This window comes from Hylobates moloch, unplaced genomic scaffold (assembly GCF_009828535.3).
Source record: "Hylobates moloch isolate HMO894 unplaced genomic scaffold, HMol_V3 SCAFFOLD_21, whole genome shotgun sequence".
Taxonomy (NCBI): domain Eukaryota; kingdom Metazoa; phylum Chordata; class Mammalia; order Primates; family Hylobatidae; genus Hylobates; species Hylobates moloch.
In genome coordinates this window covers 22,956,387-22,975,483 of record NW_026652296.1, presented here as the reverse complement: position 1 = coordinate 22,975,483, position 19,097 = coordinate 22,956,387, and the positions used below count along the sequence as shown (strand labels likewise).

The 19,097-nt window shown below is 38.1% G+C and overlaps 1 protein-coding gene across 4 annotated transcripts in view; it reads left to right on the top strand.

Annotated features, from left to right (window-relative positions):
• CTNNBL1 (catenin beta like 1) overlaps positions 1-19,097 on the top strand; it is a 179,035-nt gene that overhangs the window by 77,583 nt on the left and 82,355 nt on the right. For all 4 annotated transcript variants that reach the window (XM_058433222.1, XM_058433220.1, XM_058433221.1 and 1 more), the window contains 3 exons: positions 6,876-6,948; positions 7,185-7,243; positions 8,728-8,876. In XM_058433222.1, the coding sequence (XP_058289205.1) occupies positions 6,876-6,948; positions 7,185-7,243; positions 8,728-8,876 (281 nt within the window). The remainder of the gene's footprint in view (positions 1-6,875; positions 6,949-7,184; positions 7,244-8,727; positions 8,877-19,097) is intronic.

The window sequence follows — 19,097 nt, the reverse complement described above, 5'->3', positions numbered from 1 at the left end:
ATCTTCACTAAACTAGAATGTCAGACCTTCTGCCTTTTGTTGAAACTTGCCAGTCTTTTTTTTTTTTTTTTTTTTAATTGGTAACATAGGAAGGGAGATTGACTTTTGAGTGTTTGGTTTGGATGCCATTACCCTTATGATCATAATGAAGGGGCCCATTTGATAGTTTAGCAAGCTATTGACTCTTGCCACATAGGCACTGCATTGATGTAATCCTCGGGGCATAAATAGCCATGTTGCTGTGTCTGAAACAGTTTTCAGGCTTTTAAGGGATATTTAAACATCAAAATGCTATTTGGGTTTTTACTGGTAAGCAAGTGCTTTTAGAAGAAAACTGTGCTGCCCAGGCTTAATTAATTCTTTCATTAATTAGTTAATGAAATAAAGTCCTGCTTAAGGGTGAGGCCAGCAAGAGGGCATGTCCTTCACAGCAATGCCTTGCTCTTATTTCTCATAATCCAGGGAATGTTATAATCTTCATTCTCTTCAACATCATGGTGACTCTTAGTGAGTACTGGACCCAGATCCTGACTTTCCCTTATTAGCTGTGTAATTGTGGGTAACAGCCTCTTAACTGTTCTGGCCTGTTTTCTGCTTTGAAAAATGGGGGTCATACTCCCTGCCCTTCCAATCTCACAAGGTTATTGCGAAATCAAATATGATAATGCTTTTAAATTGTAAAGATGTTATAGCAATGGGTTTCAGCTGGGGGTTTGTATTAAGATCACCAGTGGAACTGAACAAAAACAGATTCCCACACTGTACCCTAGACCTACTGTCTCAGTCTCTGTCTTTGGTATATTTTAGAAAGGTTTCAAACACATGTGATTCTAATGTACAACTCTCACTAAGATCCACTTGTCTCTGGAAATGTAGACCTTCTTGTTAGCCATTTTACTCTGGAGACTAATTTAAAACTCCATTTTCGTTATGCCATTACCCGTTCAGAAACTTACCTGGAGTGATGCTGTGTCTTCTACATCAGATCCCACGTTCTCTGCCTCTTACCCTGGCCCAGTTTGACCTTTTCATTTTTCAGTTTTGAAACATTGGCCTTTGTTACCTTTTAGATACCTTTTTTTTTTTTTTTAACCTGTCTCCTGCTCTGCAAAGGTCAAAGTTATCTTGACCTCTGTGTCTGACTTTGTTCACACTCCTGACTCTACCAGGAATGACTGGCTCCTCTCTTCCATTCGTATTTCTAAATTATACACACCCTTCATAAAACAGCTTAAATCCCTAATCTTCTGTGTAGCCTCCATCACTTTTAGAACTGAAAGGAAATCTGTAAGTTCTGTTGTAGATAAAAAATTTAAAATTGGGACCTATCGATATTAAGTGCCTTGCCCAAACCCCTGTAGCTAGTTAGAGATAGAGCTAGGATTAAGACCCAAGCCTCCAGAATTTTCTTCATGCCCCCTTCCCATAGTACTTTGCCTCCAGCCTATACTGCCCACTTTCTTTTATAAAAAATCAACCCCTTCATCTTTTTCCAATGGGTTCTCTTGCGAGAGTTGGCCTATCTGGGTTCTAGCATCTACCCATAACTGTGTGACGCTCACCCTCGTGGAGCACCTTCTCTCCATCTGTAAAGTGGAGATGACTCCATCACCTGGCCAACTTGAATATTCTTATGTGTGCTGATTTTCTTTCTCCAAATATCTCTAAACTTTATAATTACAAGGACCGTGTCTCTGTCATATCTGTATCTCCTCCCAGCTGTTCTCAAACTGTGGTTCCCAGCCAGGAGCATCAGCATCACCTAGTGCCTTGTTAGAAATGCAAATTCTTGGGTCCACCCAGACCCACTGAGTCTGCAAAGTTGGAGTGGAGCCTGGTAGTCTGTGTTTGTTGTTGTTGTTTTTGAAATGGAGTCTCACTCTCTCGCCCAGGCTGGAGTGCAGTGGCGATCTTGGCTCACTGCAAGCTCCACCTCCCGGGTTCATGCCATTCTCCTGCCTCAGCCTCCTGAGTAGCTGGGACTACAGGTGCCCACCACCACATCCGGCTAATATTTTGTATTTTTATTAGAGACGGGATTTCACCGTATTAGCCAGGATAGTATCGATCTCCTGACCTCGTGATCCGCCCGCCTTGGCCTCCCAAAGTGCTGGGATTACAGGCGTGAGCCACCGCACCAGGCCCAGTCTGTATTTTAATAAGCCCTCAAGGTGATTCTGTTGTAAGCTGAAGTCTGAGAACCAAGGTTCTAGAGTAGTTATGTCTAGATTGCTTGATAAAACCTTGCGATTTGACTGATCATCTCATATTTATTCAGTAATCCTTGAGTAATTCTTAAGCGAGTGGCACATTGGTGACAGCATTCCAGTGTTGGATTTCTCCTTTTTGTACTGTTAGCCTAGCAGTATATAGAAATATTCATGGATCTCTTCATCCAACAAATCAAACCTCACTAATTTATTCTAATGAGGATAAAAACCACTGCAGATGATTGCATTAAATGGATTAACAGGTAAGTAGGTAACAGTAGTGTGAGAGATGCTGTATCACAATGTTTTTAATGGGGAATACAAGCTTATTAGGATATTACGTACTATTGAAAATAACAGCAAAACCCAGTTTTATTTTTCTTTTCTAAAGAAACAAAATTAAGATTCCCTCGTTACCCAGTTAAATCAATGCTTCAGAAACAGTTGCAGCGTTCAGTTAAGTTATATTACATGTATAACTGGTTGATGCTAAAGTTCTTAGCCTCTGTGACCAGAGGTTGGGATTTTGTAGGGCACAATCTGCTTTGACAACTGTACAGGGCTGTAGATATGTCTGAACCTGCCCCATGTGTTCCAGGTACCAGAGGTGAGCTACAGATATAACCTGCAGCTTCTGGCTGTGGGTGGTAGCATAATTGTTTTGTACTTTCCAGAAAAGCAGCAGCTCCCAAAAAGGTGAAGTTTAATTTTATTCAAGGCTAGTACATGCTGAGTGCAAACCTATGCATGACTCTATAATTACTCTGACAGCTGAAAAATTTAAGAGAGCCAGGCTCCTGGATAGAAGAGAGCCCTGCAAGTTCCAAGTCCTGCTGATTAACTTTGCAAAATCCAAGAGACTGTACCTGCTAAGTAAAATCTCCTTTCTCTTGATTTTGATTAAATGTCTTTGCAATTTGGCAGTTTGGTATTCTACAATCTCTGGCTGAGATTTAAACAGAAATAAAATATCCTTTGTAAGTTTTGTCTTTGGCTAGACGTGAAAGATTATTTTCCTTTCTTCCCACCTGGCCTAATTTCTTCTATTTCTCTTCTACCAGATTAAAACATTTGGTTGTCATCATCATCATCATCATCATCATCATCATCATCACCACTAAGTTTTCACCATCTGATATGAGTTTCATGTATTGACTGCTCACTACATGCTAAAGTGTTTTTCTAGAACCTTCTTTCCTTCCTGTCTTTTTCTTCTTTTCCTTTCTTTCTCTTCTTTTTTTTTTTTTTTTTTTTTTTTTTTGAGGTAGGATCTCATGCTGTTGGCCACGCTGGAGTGCGTTGGTGCCATCACTGCTCACTGCAGCCTCAACCTCCCAGGCTCAAGTGATTTTCCAACCTCAGTCTCCCAAGTAGCTGGGACTTCAGGTTCACACCAGCACACCCAGCTAATGTTTGTATTTTTTTGTAAAGATGAGGTCTCACTATGTTGCCTAGGCTGGTCTTGAACTCCTGGGCTCAAGTGATCCTCCCGCCTCAGCTTCTCAAAGTGCTGGGAGTACCGGTGTGAGCCACTGCCCCTGGCCACATACATTATTTCTAATCCTCACAAACAGCCCTGCCAAGAGGGTGCAGCTATCCCCAATTTACAGATAAAGAAATCCCAGAGAGAGGAAATGGTGTTGCCCAAACCACATGGGAACCACATGGGAGAGCCTGTGAGCAATGGGCCTTGGCATCTCTGAAGCCACCTCCTCTTGCCAAGCTGCTTCCCAGCTGGCACTGCTTTTAGGTTCTGAAGCTTTGCAGAGCTCAGTGTTGGGGAGTTACCAGGCCTCATCATTTTGGTTTCCTGATTAGATTCTTCCTTCATGCCAATTTCTCAATCAGAACTTATATTTTAATTAAAAAATGATGAAGTTATCAGTCTGTTTTTTAAAAACTTACTTTGGGTAAATTGGAAACTCTTAGTAGTGTCTTATAGCAAAAGGTGGAGATTTCCTGCGGAACCAGGAATTCTCAATAGCAAGAAACTCAGCTGGTCGGTGCCTGTTATGTATACACTAGTTCCCTTAGTACAGCCACTTCATGAGGAAGATATTAATTTGGCCAGTCTCACAGCTGGTAACTGTTAGAGCTGAGATTCTAATGCAGATATTTCTGGTTATGGTTGTCAGAAAAACTTGTGGTACCTACTGTGTGTTAGGTACTTTCATATTATGTTTTTAAATTCTCATAATAACTCTACAAATAAATGGGATTTTTTTCTATTTCTTTTTTCTTTTTTTCATGTCAGTGCCCTTAATTAAAAAAGTGCTATTTTTTATTTTCATTTTACAGATGAGGAAACTGAGACTGAGAATGTTCCTTGGGTCGTAGATTCCCATTGTCTGTTCACGGCATTCTTAGTGTCTCAGTAATTCTGTTTTTACAGCACTGCTATGCCAAAAGGTACCTAATAGTCTCATTTATTAAGTAGTTATGTCCAAACCATTTAATATATATTTATGTCCTTACAACTTTTTAGCTATTTGAGAAGATAATACACACAAATTGAAAGAAAAAAACATTTTTATTTCATCCTTAAATACCATAGTTACTTCCTAATGGTATGTGTGCCTTTTGGTACTGCTCAAATCCTCAAACCTTAGGATCAGATTGAATGCCATGACCATCATTCTGATTTCACATCGATTTTCACAGTTATTTCTGTCAGAGCAGCTATCCAAACGCAGCTCCACAAAGATATGATGCCACCAGAAGAAATGTAACTTGAGCTCCTAGTTAATGCAGTGTTCAACAGATGTCACATTTCACTGTGTTCTCCTTGGCGAATTCAATATGGTACCCCAGTTGCCACAGCGCAAAGTTGGAGAACTGCAGATTTGAGTCAACCTTAGGTGTGTCTAATGCCAGATCCGTGTTTTTTTTTTCCTTTTTTAAAATTTGATATTTCTACAAAATTAATTTTAATTCAGTGTAAGGTTTTTAAATGCCACAACAGTGGACAGAGTTCAGATCTAAGTCACCCCTGTTTGTTCTCTTGCTTAATTCTGTGTCTTCCCTATAGCAGGTGCCTAATAAGTATTTATTGAAAGGAAGAAAAACTCCCCCCAACTTGAAAACAGGAGCTTACAAAATTGAATAAAGGACAAGAGGCATTAGATCCACAGAAAGGCCGTGGCTCTAGTGACCTACTGTCTTTTGGCTTCTTTCAGTTAAGTGTCTTGTTTTAAACAAGAACCATGGCCCTTGCAAAGCTAATGTATAAGTTGGTGTGGCTTAAATCTTTTAAAATATAATAGCAGTACTTGGAACTTATATAATTTGAGTGGGAAATTTTATTTGCAAATCCTTGATTTTGATAGAGATGCTTACTTCTTGGGTTTTCACCTTCATGTTTTGATTTTCGTTAATATGAAACCATTTTTCTTAAAGTGAAACATACCACAGGTTGCATTAAGCCCTGACTATTATGCTGAATTTCTTAAAACAAGGCTTCAAGCTTGCCCAGGGAGCATACCTTACATTTAGCACATGTAAGACCTTGCATTTATAGATCTTTTAACCTAAGATGGTCATACTTGGTCGACCTCCTGAAGCCCTGTAGGCTGCACTTAGCTTGATGAGGAAGACGTGCACAGAAAACTGAAATGATGCTGAATATTGCTTGATTAGGTACAACTCTTCCTCTTTAAGTATAAAACCAATGTCTAAACAGATCTGTAAATGGCGGTAAGGTGACGGAAGTGTTAGTTGCAAGATAAACACTTCGCTTGTCTTTTCCAAGTACAGAAATTCTTTGTCATTTCAGAAACACAGATAGGTAGCAAAGGTTGCTGCTGATTAATAGTTATTGTTTACGTGCCTGCGTTTTAAGGATCATGGGCACCATAAATAAAAACACATCACTGAGACTCGCTCCTCTCTATCTATGCACCTTTATCCAAGGGGCAGTGATAATGGTGAGACATTTAAGTCTCACTACCAAAGCAACAGTGAGGACAGCCATGAAAGATAGTCTGTGCAGTAGATGTGTCCCCTCTGAAACTCCCAAATAGCAGAGCATGCAGCGGGGAAAGAATTGTGGGTAGTAATTTGGGTGTTAAAATATTAACACATTTTTGCATATTTAATGTGGTTTCCTTTTTAAATAGTAGGCAGATTATGGCATGCAAGCAGATAGGTTTATGATTTTAAATTAAATTTTAAGCATTAAAAAAATTCAGAAGGAACTACTTTGTGATAAATACATTCAGTTAATCAAGAATTGCTTTCTTTTCAACTTCTCTGCTCATATATTAACTAATTTATAGCCTAATTTCATGATTGTAACTTGTGAATTAAGCTTCATGGTGAGTTTTAATCTTAAAAGCTCAAAACTCTCATTCATCTAGTTCACATTTGATTACTATGGGCTAGACATATATAATCTCTGGACTCAAAATGGGAAATCTTGGAAGTCCTCACCGAGGAGGTAACCTTAATACCTGGGCATTAAGAGTGTGAGAGCCATTATTTCAATCTGTCACTTTACTTGGTTCTGGTCTCTTGAGAGCAGAGGCAGACATTTTTACCCTTAACTGCCTTTTCCCTTTCTAACTTCTGCTTCTCTCTAACTCAGACCGTAGTACTCGTGAAAAATTTGTCCTGGGGAAGGAAGCAAAACCCCTTAACATTTTTCTCATTTCTCCTATTTCCCCATAGGCAAAGATGCCTTTCGATGCCAACAAACTGTATTGCAGTGAAGTGCTGGCCATATTGCTCCAGGACAACGATGGTGAGGCGCCCTCTCAGTATTGATATTCTGTTAGGATAGGAGCCAGGCTTGTTTCAGATCATGACAGCAAGCTCTCTTGCCTTTGGCATCCCCTTGCTCTCTCTCTCACTCCCTGTGCTGCTTTTGTACTCTGTCAAGCTGTATTGATTTTGTTTGCTGATGTATCAGTGTTAGACGGCTGTAAAATCTGACAGTTAGGTTCATTTTTTTTCTTCCTCTATTTTTTTCCCTTTTAGAAAACAGGGAATTGCTTGGGGAGCTGGATGGAATTGATGTGCTTCTTCAGCAGTTATCCGTGAGTAATTCTTATGCTTCCTGTCTGCTGTAAGATACATGGTCTGCTTTGAATGGGAGGTGGAGCTGGAAATTGTGGGAAGGAATAAGCCATGTGCTGCAAGCCATATGGAGCATGTTGGCAGGTTTGAGGGTTATATGGAGGGACATGGTTTGCCTCCTTTTCTTAGTCGTTTGCTGTTTATGGCCAGACATGACCGTGTATCAGATATGAACTTTCTTCATCTTCTGACATGATATTGTCAACTCAAAAAAGATGTGCCTCCTGCTTAAGCGTGTATCTTCTGGGCCAAGCATACCAAATTATTTTCATTTGACCTACTCCCAAGATTATTCACCAACCTTCCTTTCAATCTGCCGTGAGAAAGGAGTATGTTCATTTAGGATCTGAATAAGCTCAAGGAGTACAAGTTCCACTGCAGTGGAATGGGGGTCAAGGGGAGGATAGGGGAGGATGTGGTGCTGAAGGCTGGAGTGAGAACTTGGAAACTGCCATTTTCTCACTGTAAGAAATGTAAATCCGGTTGAAATGTTATTCTGCTGGCATTCTGAAAATACTGTTAAGATTTCCTCTTACAAGTTTCAGCTGTGTTATTCTAAAAACGGGACTGAAAATAGATCATTTAGATAAAATCTTAAGAGTGTTGGGAGAGTCTGAGATGTCAGTTTGCATACAGCTTCCATCTTGGTGCCAGCAGCCTGAGTGGCTTGGCCTCCACCCCAAAAATAGAGCTTTGAAATGTGAATCTGTTTCCAGTTCTGGGAAGGTGCTTAGTCCTTTTCCTGTGAGATTATTGATCTTCTCGTAGTAGACTGTATGGGTATGCATATACCGTTTAAAGGCTTCTCTTAACATGCCTTACATCTCTGGCAAAAAGAAAACTAATGCTGTAAGCCCTTCCCATGAATTAAAGCCCCAGCTCCCCTGTGAGGGAATTAAGTAGCCTTGATTGTCAGGAAATGCTTCCTTATATTGAGCCACAATTCACCCCTCTGGATTGTGATTGCTTTTAGAAGGGAAAGAAATGAGATATGGTTGGGTTGGGCAAGTGGAGGGCTTCGAGGGTAGTTGGCAAAGTTGTTTCTCATCCTAGATAATGATTTCAGGGATGTTCACTTCATTCATTTAGTTTTACATGTCCTTTATGGAGTTTTTCTGTATCTGTGTTATATTTCACAATAAAAAAGTTTTGTTTTTTATTTGGGTTTTGGTTTTTAAAAAAATCTGCTTGCCTGGAACTGTCAATTACTGATGGACCCAGTGGTCAGTTGAGTGTTTTGGCTTTTTTTTTTTTTTTGCATTTATTTAATATATGTGAATTATTTGGTTTCTCTAAAATGAAAACTGATGAGAATTTTGTTTGATGAGCTTCTGTTTCCTCAACCGTAGAGTTATGACCCACAGGTTTTAGGAATTGTTGGATGGAGGCTCATGAAAAGACATTCTCTTATAGCTCTGTGCTTTGTGCTGTTTTTGCTTGACAGGTGTTTAAAAGACACAATCCCAGCACGGCTGAGGAGCAGGAGATGATGGAGAATCTGTTTGATTCCCTCTGCTCCTGTCTAATGCTTAGTTCCAATCGTGAGCGCTTCCTGAAGGGCGAGGGTCTTCAGCTGATGAATCTCATGCTCAGGTATGTTTCGAATGCCCTAGTTCTCCCACCTTTTTTGCCCGACTTTTCACTGTTAGCCTGAATTCAAGAGCATGTAGCTATGGTCATTTATTCTGTTGGGTTTCCTAGACTTTACCCTGAAGAGTCAAGTCTTCAGGCATGGGGGTGTGTTTGTGTAGGTATGTCGTCTTTCCTAAAGTTAAAGTAGATGAATAAAAAGTATATTGTGTTCTGTTTGTGCCCTATTGTGGTGGTTGCTAATATGTCCACTCCATTGAAGGACATTGGTGTTTTTCCTCTCCTTCCCATAGTGTGTTAGTTTTGGGGAAATCTAGCCATTACTTCTAAACTTGGACTAATTTTCTGTATATATCACATAGACCAATCTATGCCATATGTTTGTCTGTATTTTTATTGAAAGCAGTATATCATTGGTATTTTTCACTCCTCATTAAGTAATGAGTTGTACATGTGCTGTATGCCTAACTTAGGAAATATGAAAATGTGCAAGACAGTTCTAGAAACTTTTATTTATAGTACTTTCCTTGTGTGTCTTATTATTTATACTCTAATTCCTGAAAGTGGATCTTATATTAGTTTCACAGTTATTTTATGGAATCCTAAAGTTAGAAGCAAAAAGGGGAGAGGAAGCTTATATTGATAACTCTTGAGACCCTGTCTAGGAAGGGGAGTAGAGAAGTGTGTGGGCGAAGGCTGAGGGGATAACCAGGGTGTGGTACAGGGTCAAGGGACTTTAAAAAAAAAAATTGAGCATGTTTATGTGGTTGGAAGATTCTAGTCATTATGAAATTGTGCCCTACAGAAGGAGCAAGTTGAGATTTAAAAAAAACAAGAAAAAAAGAAATGGAGCCAGAGTCTCCTGTCTTAAAACTTCAAGTATACTGAAAGTTCTGTTGAACTAAGATATTTCTTTAGAAAGGTTTTTCAGAAATGTGATATATATTTGTTAAATAGAATTTAGAATACTAACATACAAAACTGCTATAAAACATTGACAAGGTACTATGTTAAGTACTGGGCATACACAGAAATACCTAAGACAGAATTTCCATCTCCACAAAGTTAGGAAAACAGTTCTGTGACCTAAACATAGCCTGTCTTTGGGTGTATATTTTCTTCTAGTCTTTTTTTCTATAATTTTTAACAACTTTTTAAGCCTGCCACACATACGATTTTCTATATTGCTACATTTCAAACATAACATGCTGTTTCCCATGCTGTGAACAATCTTCATGAGAGTTTTCAGTAACTGCATCATGGCCTCTAAGGGACTGTAACTTACTTAGTATTCTTCTGTTGTTGGCATTGAGGATATTTCCAATGTTTTGCCATTATAACAAATTCTACAGTGACCATTTTTGTGTTTAAAATGATGTTAGGATTATCCAGGTACAGTAAGTCCTCACTTAACACCATCAGTAACATTCTTGGAAACCACAACTTTAAGTGAAATGATGTGTAATGAAACCAGTTTTTCTGATCATTGTTATAACGGTGTTATTTGAGGATCTGACCTCCTATATCCCGTTTTACTTAAAGTTGCCATTTCCAAGTCTATCTATGATGTTAAGTAATGACTTACTGTGTATGTTTCTAAAATATCTTATCTTTAAAGGCTTCTGGAGGGCTGGAGGCACGGTAGACCTCTTCATTTGTCCAGTGTGTACCAGACCTTGCATTGACCAAAAGTCTTCCTTCGAGGAATTGCTTTTAAAAACAATTAAAAAAAAAAATGCAGAGAGGAGCATGAGAAATTACTCAGAGGCCTTTTGTGTTTAGCTGATTTTTGCTAGCTTTACTCTCTTGAGTCTTTTGTTTATCTCCCTTACCCTTCTAATTGCTTGTCCTTTTGTTGAAATGACCCACCTTCTCTCAAGTAAATAGCATAAATAGAAGATGCATTTGGCTTCTTGGGTCTTCTACCCTTAACACAATGTTCTGAAGGGACTTTTCCTTAAGCTTCTTAAAGGTCTGAATTGCCAGTGTCTTTGGATGGTTGAGTGCAAATATGAAGTGATATATTTCTGCAGCATATGGCTTGGTATTGTGTAGCAGTGGGGAGCTGAATAAATAACCAGAAATATGGATTATTCGAACAGGAATGCTGAGATTCAGGGAGGCTAATTAAAGGACAGCTCCAAAAAACTTAGAAACTGTACCTCTCTAGATCTCCTAACTTTTCATTTTTGAATGCTGAAGTTGCTGTTACATTCATTCTTTTGCATTAATTAGCTATATTAGCAGATTCAGCATTTCCTTTTTTCTCTTTCCCATCCTCTTTGTTCTGTGTTATTTTTCTTCAGACTCCCAAATGGAAAGTTTAATTGGGATGGAATTTTTTTTCCATACTATAGTCATCCTTTCTGATCTTCTAGTAAGAGCTGCCAGGTGGCTCTTTGTCTAGAGAGAGCCTATTCAAGACTATGAAGCTGTAACACTGGAAGTTCAGGAAAGTTTCTGTGGTTCCACTGCCCCTAAATACAAATCTTTACTTTGACTCAGTCATTCATCAGATACAGTTGTGAAATGCCCATGTGGAGAGGTGGCAGTATGGAGCAGGGTGGAAGAATGGGCCTGGGACTTGTGAGTCTGAGTTTGGAACATGCTCTTTTACTTACTAGCTCTGGATATTTGGTGAGTTACTTTAACCTTTGTGACCTTCTCACCCTCAGTTTTTCATCTGAAAACTGGCACTAATAATACCAAATTTACAGGGATTTTGACAGAATTAAACTATATAAAGTATCTGGGAGAATTCTCCAGTTGCAAAACACTGCTAAGGTACGATGTTAACTTTCTATGTTAAGTGCTAGGTTTATATAGAGATGAACAAAACAGGGTTCCTGCCTCCAAGAAGCTCAAAGGCTAGTGAGGGATGCACACATTAAATAACTATAACATAATTTAATATGGTGACTCTTCAGGAGAACAGTTACTTTTGCATGTATATACTCAGTGAATTTTTTTCCTCTCTGATTATTGATGAGGAAAGATCACAAGCAAGATACTCATTGACACATACTCCCTCCTTCCCACACATATGTGCACACACACACAAGCATATATTCACTACCAATTTAATATTTTTATCTACTTTATTGAGGCATAATTTTTATACAACAAAATGTATGCATTTTAAGTGTACAGTTTTGACAGATGTTTCTACCACCACAGTGAAGATGTAGAACAGCACTATCCAGTTGAAATGTAATGTGAGATAGGTAATTTTACATTTTTTGGTAGCTACCACATTTAACGGGTTAAAAGAAACAAATAATTTTAATAATGTATTTTATTTAACACAGTAAGTCAAAAATTATTTCAACATGTAATCAGTATGACAAAATTGTTAGTAAGCCATTTCACATTCATTTTTTTGAGACTAAGTTTTCAAAATCCAGTGAACATTTTACATTTACATCCCAATTCAGATGCTAAATTTTCATCAGAATACTTGATTTGTATTTAGATTTCATAAAATTTAGAGTTGAAAACATAGATTCTCATACTTAAGTTTGTCCAAAGATACTTAAACGTTTTCCAATAAGTCCAGTATCAATTTTTAAATTTTAAACTTACATTTATTTAAATTGTATTTAAAATTTAGTTTCTCAGTTACAATAGCCACATTTCAGATGCTCAGTAGCTACACAGTGTCTACATATAGGATGATGTATATACGGATCCTTTTTGTCACTCCCAAAAGTTCCCTTGCATGCCGCCAGGCCCGGCTAATTTTTTAAAAATATTTTTGGCAGAGACGGGATTTCACCATGTTGCCCAGGCTGATCTTGAACTCCTGAGCTCAAGCTATCCACCTTTCTTGGCCTCCCAAAGTGCTGGAATTACATGTGTGAGCCGTTGCACCTGGCCAAATGCCTCCTTTTTCATTTCTGTTTTTATTTATTTGATCTTCTCTCTTTTTTTCTTAGTCTGGCTAAAGGTTTAATGATTTTGTTTATCTTTTGAAACCTAACTTTTCATTTTGTTGATCTTTTATATCTTTTTTTGTTTCATTTATTTCTGCTCTGATCTTTATTATTTCCCTTTGTCTACTAATTATGGGTTTGGTTTGCTCTTGCTTTTCTAATTCTTTAAGATATATTGTTAGGTTGTTTATTTGAAGTTTTTCTACTTTTTTGTTTTAGGTGCTTATTGCTATAAACTTTCCTCTTAATACTGCTTTTGCTGTATCCCATAAATTTTGGTATGTTGTGTTTCCATTTTCATTTGCTTCAGACTGTTTTAATTTCTTTCTTAATTTCTTCATTGACCCAATGGTTATTCAAGAGCATATTGTTTATTTTCTGTTTGAATAGTTTCTGGAATTCCTCTTGTTATTGATTTCTAGTTTTTTTCCATTGTGGTCAGAGAAGATACTTGATAGAATTTCAATTTTCTTGAATTTTTAAAGAATTGTTTTGTGGCCTAACATATGAACTATTCTTGAAAATGACCCATGTGCTAAGGAGAAGAATGTATATTCTGCAGCTTTTGGATGATATGGTTTGTCAATATCTACTAAGTCTATTTAGTCTGTAGTGCAGATGAAGTTTGATATTTGTTGATTTTCTGTCTGGATGTTTGATCTAGTGCTGAAAGTGGGGTGTTGAAGTCTCCAGCTTTTATTTTATTGGGATCTATCTCTCCCTTTAGCTCTAATAATATTTGCTTTATCTATCTGGGTGCTCCAGTGTTGGGTGCATATGTATTTACAATTGTTATATTCTTTTGCTGAATGGGCCACTTTACCGTTATATAATGACCTTCTTTGTCTCTTTGTCTAATTTTTGTCTTGCTATCTATTTTGTCTGATTTAAGTCCAGTTCCTCTTGCTCTTTTTTGGTTTTCATTTGCGTAGAATATCTTTTTCCATCCTTTTATTTTAAGCCTATATGTGTCTTTATAGGTGAAGTGTGTTTCTTGTAGGCAATGGATTGTTGAGTCCCATTTTTTTAATCCATTCAGCCACTCTGTATCTTGTGATTGGAGAGTTTCATCCATTTATATTCCATATTATTGTTGATAAGTAAGGACTTACTCCTGCCGTTTTGTTATTTGTTTTCTGGTTGTTTTGTGGTCTTTCCTTCTCTTTGTGAAGGTGATTTTCTCATATGGTATGTTTTAATTTCTTGCATTTTATTGTTTGTGTATCTGTTGCATGTCTCTTGACTTGACATTACCATGAGGCTTGCAAATACTATTTAATAACCCATTATTTTAAACTGATGACAGGCTTAACACTGATTGCAGAAACAAACTGACAAGCAAAGAGAAAACTAATAAAAACTCTACACTTTAACTTCACCCCTCCACTTTTTAACTTTTTGTTGTTTCTGTTTATATCTTATTATGCAGTCTATGTCTTGAAAAGTTGTTGTAATTATTTTAATAGGTTCATCTTTTAGTCTTTCTGCTCAAGGTATGCGTAGTTTATACACCACAATTACAGTGTTATAATATTCTGTGTTTTTCTGTGTACTTATGGTTACCAGTGAGTTTTGTACCTTCAGATGATTTCTTATTGCTCACTGGCATCCTTTTCTTTCAGATTGAAGAGCTACCTTTAGCATTTCTTGTAGGATGGGTCTGGTGTTGATGAAATCCCTCAGCTTTTGTTTGTCTGGGAAAGTCTTTATTTCTCCCTCACGTTTGAAGGATATTTTCACTGGATATACTATTCTAGGGTAAAATATAGTTCCTTCAGCACTTTAAATATGTCAGGCCGCTCTTCCCCTTTAAATATGTCATGCCACTCTTCCCTGGCCTGTAAGGTTTCCACTGAGAAGTCTGCTGCCAGACATATTGGAACTCCATTGTATATATTGTTTCTTTTCTCTTGCTGCTTTTAGGATCCTTTGTTTATCCTTGACATTTGGGAGTTTGGTTATTAAATGCCTTGAGGTAGTCTTCTTTGGGTTAAATCTGCTTGGTGGGGTTCTGTAACCTTTTATTCTTGAATATTGATATCTTTCTCTAAGTTTAGGAAGTTCTCTCTGATTATCCCTTGGAATAGACTTTCTACCCCAATATCTCTATCTCCTTTTTAAGGCCAATAACTATTTGATTTGCCCTTTTGAGGCTACTGTCTAGATCTTGTAGGTGTGCTTCATTCTTTCTTATTCTTTTTTCTTTTGTCTTTGACTGTATTTTCAAATAGCCTGTCTTCAAACTTACTAATTCTTTCTTCTCCTTTATCAGTTCTGCTGTTAGAGACTCTGATGCATTCTTCAATATGTTGCATTTTTCTGCTTGATTCTTTTTAACTATTTCAATATCCGTAAAATGTTATAGGATTCTGCGTTCCTTCTGTGTTATCTCAAATTTCATAAAGCTTCCTCAAAACAGCTATTTTGAAATTTTTATCTGAAAGCTCACATATCTCTGTCTTGCTGGCATTGTTCACTGGTCTCTTATTTAGTTCATTTGGTGAGGTCATGTTTTCTTGGACGGTCTTGATGCTTATGGATCTTTGTCGGTATCTGGGCATTGAAGAGTTAGGTATTTATTGTAGTCTTTGCGGTCTGGGCTTGTTTGTATTCATCCTTCTTGGGAAGGCTTTCCAGGTATTTAGAGAGTCTTGAGTGTTGTGATTTAAGTCTTTGGTCACTGCAGCTGTGTCTGCATTAGGGGGCACCCCAAGCTCAGTAACGCTCTGGCCCTTGTAGACTTGTAGAGGTACCACCTTGGTGGTGTTGGGTAAAATCGAAGAGAATTCCCTGGATTACTAGGCAGAAACTCTTGTTCTCTTCCCTGACTTTTCCCCAAACACATGGAGTCTCTCTCTCTCTCTCTCTGTGCTGAGCTGCCTGGTGCTGGGGGAGGGGTGACACAAGCAAGCACCACTGTGGCCACCACTGGGACTGTGCTGGGTCATTCCTGAAGCCAGCACAGCACTTGGTTTCACCCAAGGCTCACATTGACCACTGCCTGGCTGCTGCCTGTGTTCATTTATGGCCCAAAGGCTCTACAGTTAACAGGTGGCAAGTCCAGCCAGGCTTGTGTCCTTCCCTTCAGGACAGCAAGTTCCCCCCAGCTCCAGGCAGCTCTAGAGATGCCATCTGAGAGCCAGAGCCTGGAGTTGGGAACCTTAGAAATCTACCTGATGCTTTACTCTATTGCGACTGAGCTGGCACCAATTGGATTTGTTTTTTTGGAGGGCATCTTTTTTTTAGAGAACCAACTCTTGATTTTGATATAAATATGCATATGTGTGTGTGTGTGTGTGTACATATATATATGCATATATGTGTGATGTAAATATGCATATGTGTGTGTGTATATATATATTTTTTTTTTTGTGGTCTACAATGCTTATAGCATTTTGTATATTTGTATACCTTTCCCCCGCCTTTAGTTCTTTTTTCTACTTTTTTATTTATTCTGTTGCCCTTCTTCCAAGTTTCTGAGTTAAATGCTTAATGCTTTAAAAATAATTCTCTTATTTAAAAATAAAAACATTTCAGGTTAAAACATTTCCTGTTAATATTGCTTAGTTTTATTCTCTATTCCCAGGTGATTAAGTCTTATTTTCTTATTACATTAACAGAAAATAGAGGCTGTAAAATGCATTTCTGAATTTGAGATTTTATTTGCGGCCTTATACTTGGGTAGTTTTTATAAATATTCCGTGAACATTTGAATAGAATTTGTGTTTCTAGGGTATAAAGTACTATAATTATATCATAAGTCAACTTTATAAACATATTTCGTTCTTTTCTGTCCTTTTTATCCCCTAATTTGTTTAGTCTCTAACTATAGTTGTGGATTTTTTTTTTCTGTTTCTTCTGATCCTTCCCATATCTTTAGCATTTTTTTTTTTTTAAGAGACAGGATTCCACTGTGTTGCCCAGGCTGAAGTGCAGTGGCTGTTCACAGGAGGCAATCACAGTGCACTACAGCGTTGAAGTCTTGGAATATAATGATCCTTCCAAGTAGCTGAGACTATAGGCACCTGCTGCCACACACCTTTACTTTTTATGTCATTTTGTGTTACATGTAACTCTTGTTAAAGACACATAACTGTGTTTTTTAATCCAGTGTGAAAGTTTGTCTTTTGGTAGATGAATTTAACTATTTGATTTTATTGTAATTATGTTTAGCCCTTTTCCTGTTTATTTTGTTTTATGGTTTCCTTGGTGGTTTTATTGTGTTTTGTCTTATCTTTTTTCACTTCCATTATTTTCCTTCTTCTTTGGAGATTTGGAAAATACTATTCTTTCTATTAGTGATTACCTTTAGTTTTTTAGAAATGTGGCTTTATTTGTCTATGAACGTTTGAAATTGTTTCTAGTCCCTTCGGGATCTGGCCTCTGCCTCCTCCTCCTACTGCCATCTCTCTCTTTCCTTTCTGCACATTTACATTCCACTCTCTAAACCAAACTGTTTTAGATCCCTTGACACATTTTGTTATTATTATTATTTTGATGACTCACCTTTGATGTTTAGGCTTAAACTTCTCTAAGCAGCCATTTTCTTCCATGTCGCTTCCCCCACGTCTGTCCTTACATCCCCACCCCTAAGTTTTGAAGATTGGATGCTAGCATCCTTTGCTTCCTCTGTCGGAGCACTTTCCGCACCATGCATGGTAAGTTGTACGGCTGTGTCTTCAATTGTACTGTAATACTTTTCAGAGTAGAGAAAGAGTCTTCTTCCTCTTTGTGTCTCCAGTACCTAGCAAAAGATACACCTTTGGTTTTCTGTGGACATTTTCTAAATTAATGAGAAACATTGCGCTGTTTAGGATCATTGGCCCAAAGAATTTTTGGCAAACCCTGTTCATAGACCCAAAGAAAGAGGAGTTAAAAAGGCTGTTGCCGAGAACGCAGTCTCTTGCCTGAACATATTTAGTTCTGTTTTCCCTGTCAAATTTTTCAGTGCATGGAGAGCACAAAATGGGGCCATAGTGTGGTTGTAATCCTGATCTTGAGGCTCAGGGGAGGCTAGGAGTCCACTCGAGTCCTGGGCTTGCTGCCCTGTTTGGCCTGTGCCCATGCTGGGCTTCAGAACAGAAGCTGCACAAGCTCCACAAATGAGCTTATTCTCCTTTGCCTCTCAACTCTCTTCTTCTGTTATCCTCCCAGGTATTCAGGGTTATATTAGGTTTTCAGTTCTTATCACCTTTCTTCTCAAGGTTCAAAGAAGTCCTTCATGCAGATTTGTAGTCTCTGAGCTTTCGTTTCCAGGAGCTGTTCGTGAAGCACTAATACCTGCTCGCCCTTACCTCACAGCCCTCTCTTCTCTAGTTTCCCCTGTCACCCAGGTGACTTTTCTCCATTCCTGTGTTCAGACTATCTGGATTTCACAGTGCTTGACAGAATCAATAAGAAGAAAAGCTTTCTTGTTTTTCTCTCTTTGCCAAAGGACAGATGAAGACATCTTGGAAAAGAAGAAAAGATTGTCGAGGTGATGTTTAAAAGTGGAACTCGTGCTGTGAAGAAAGCAGCGGGTAGCCATCTTAGAGTACAGGAACCAAAAAAAGAAAATGAATTTCTCATTTGCTCATATTAGTGTTTTGATAAATGAAAAGAAAAGATGAGGTAAGGGTGGAAGACGCAGAACCTCTCAAGCAGTGGACATCTGTGTACTGAAAGGCAGAGAGGACCAGAGTCTCTAATGTAGAAGGAAATGTTCCTTTGTGCATCCGGCAGCTCAGCCTCCTTCTTTCAGTTTGATAGTCAACAGTTAGGCTACAGTAAGGATGTTTGGATGGTCTTCGGCGAGCAGCAGAAGAATTAACATATGAACATGAACCAAGTGGTAGTTTTATAGTCTGTGATGTTTGAGAGTAAAATAAAATTCAGAAAAGTCACAATTTATTGTGCTATTTAACAAAGTGATCAGATTCAGAGGTTCCAATCCACAAAAATAAGACAAAATTATACTTACTTGGGGTGGCCATTTTAGAATTAGTCAGGAAATGAGGATGGAACTGTAACAGTGCCCTCATTGTCCCTGGAGGGAGACTGGTTTGCCATTTCCGTTTCTTCGTTACAGATACCTCTCTTTGGTAAGATGGTTGCTACAAATAGAAGATTCCAATATATCAGGTTTAATTATAGCCTGCACTCTAAATCATTTGCTTCTTGCCACCACAAAGCACTTTTTAACAGTATGTCCTTGTATCAGAATACTTCAGTGTTCTGCAAGGAGCAACAGAGCCAGTGGGAGACAAAGGAATTATATTGTCAGTTTCCTTGAAAATGTTGACATGAAGCTTAT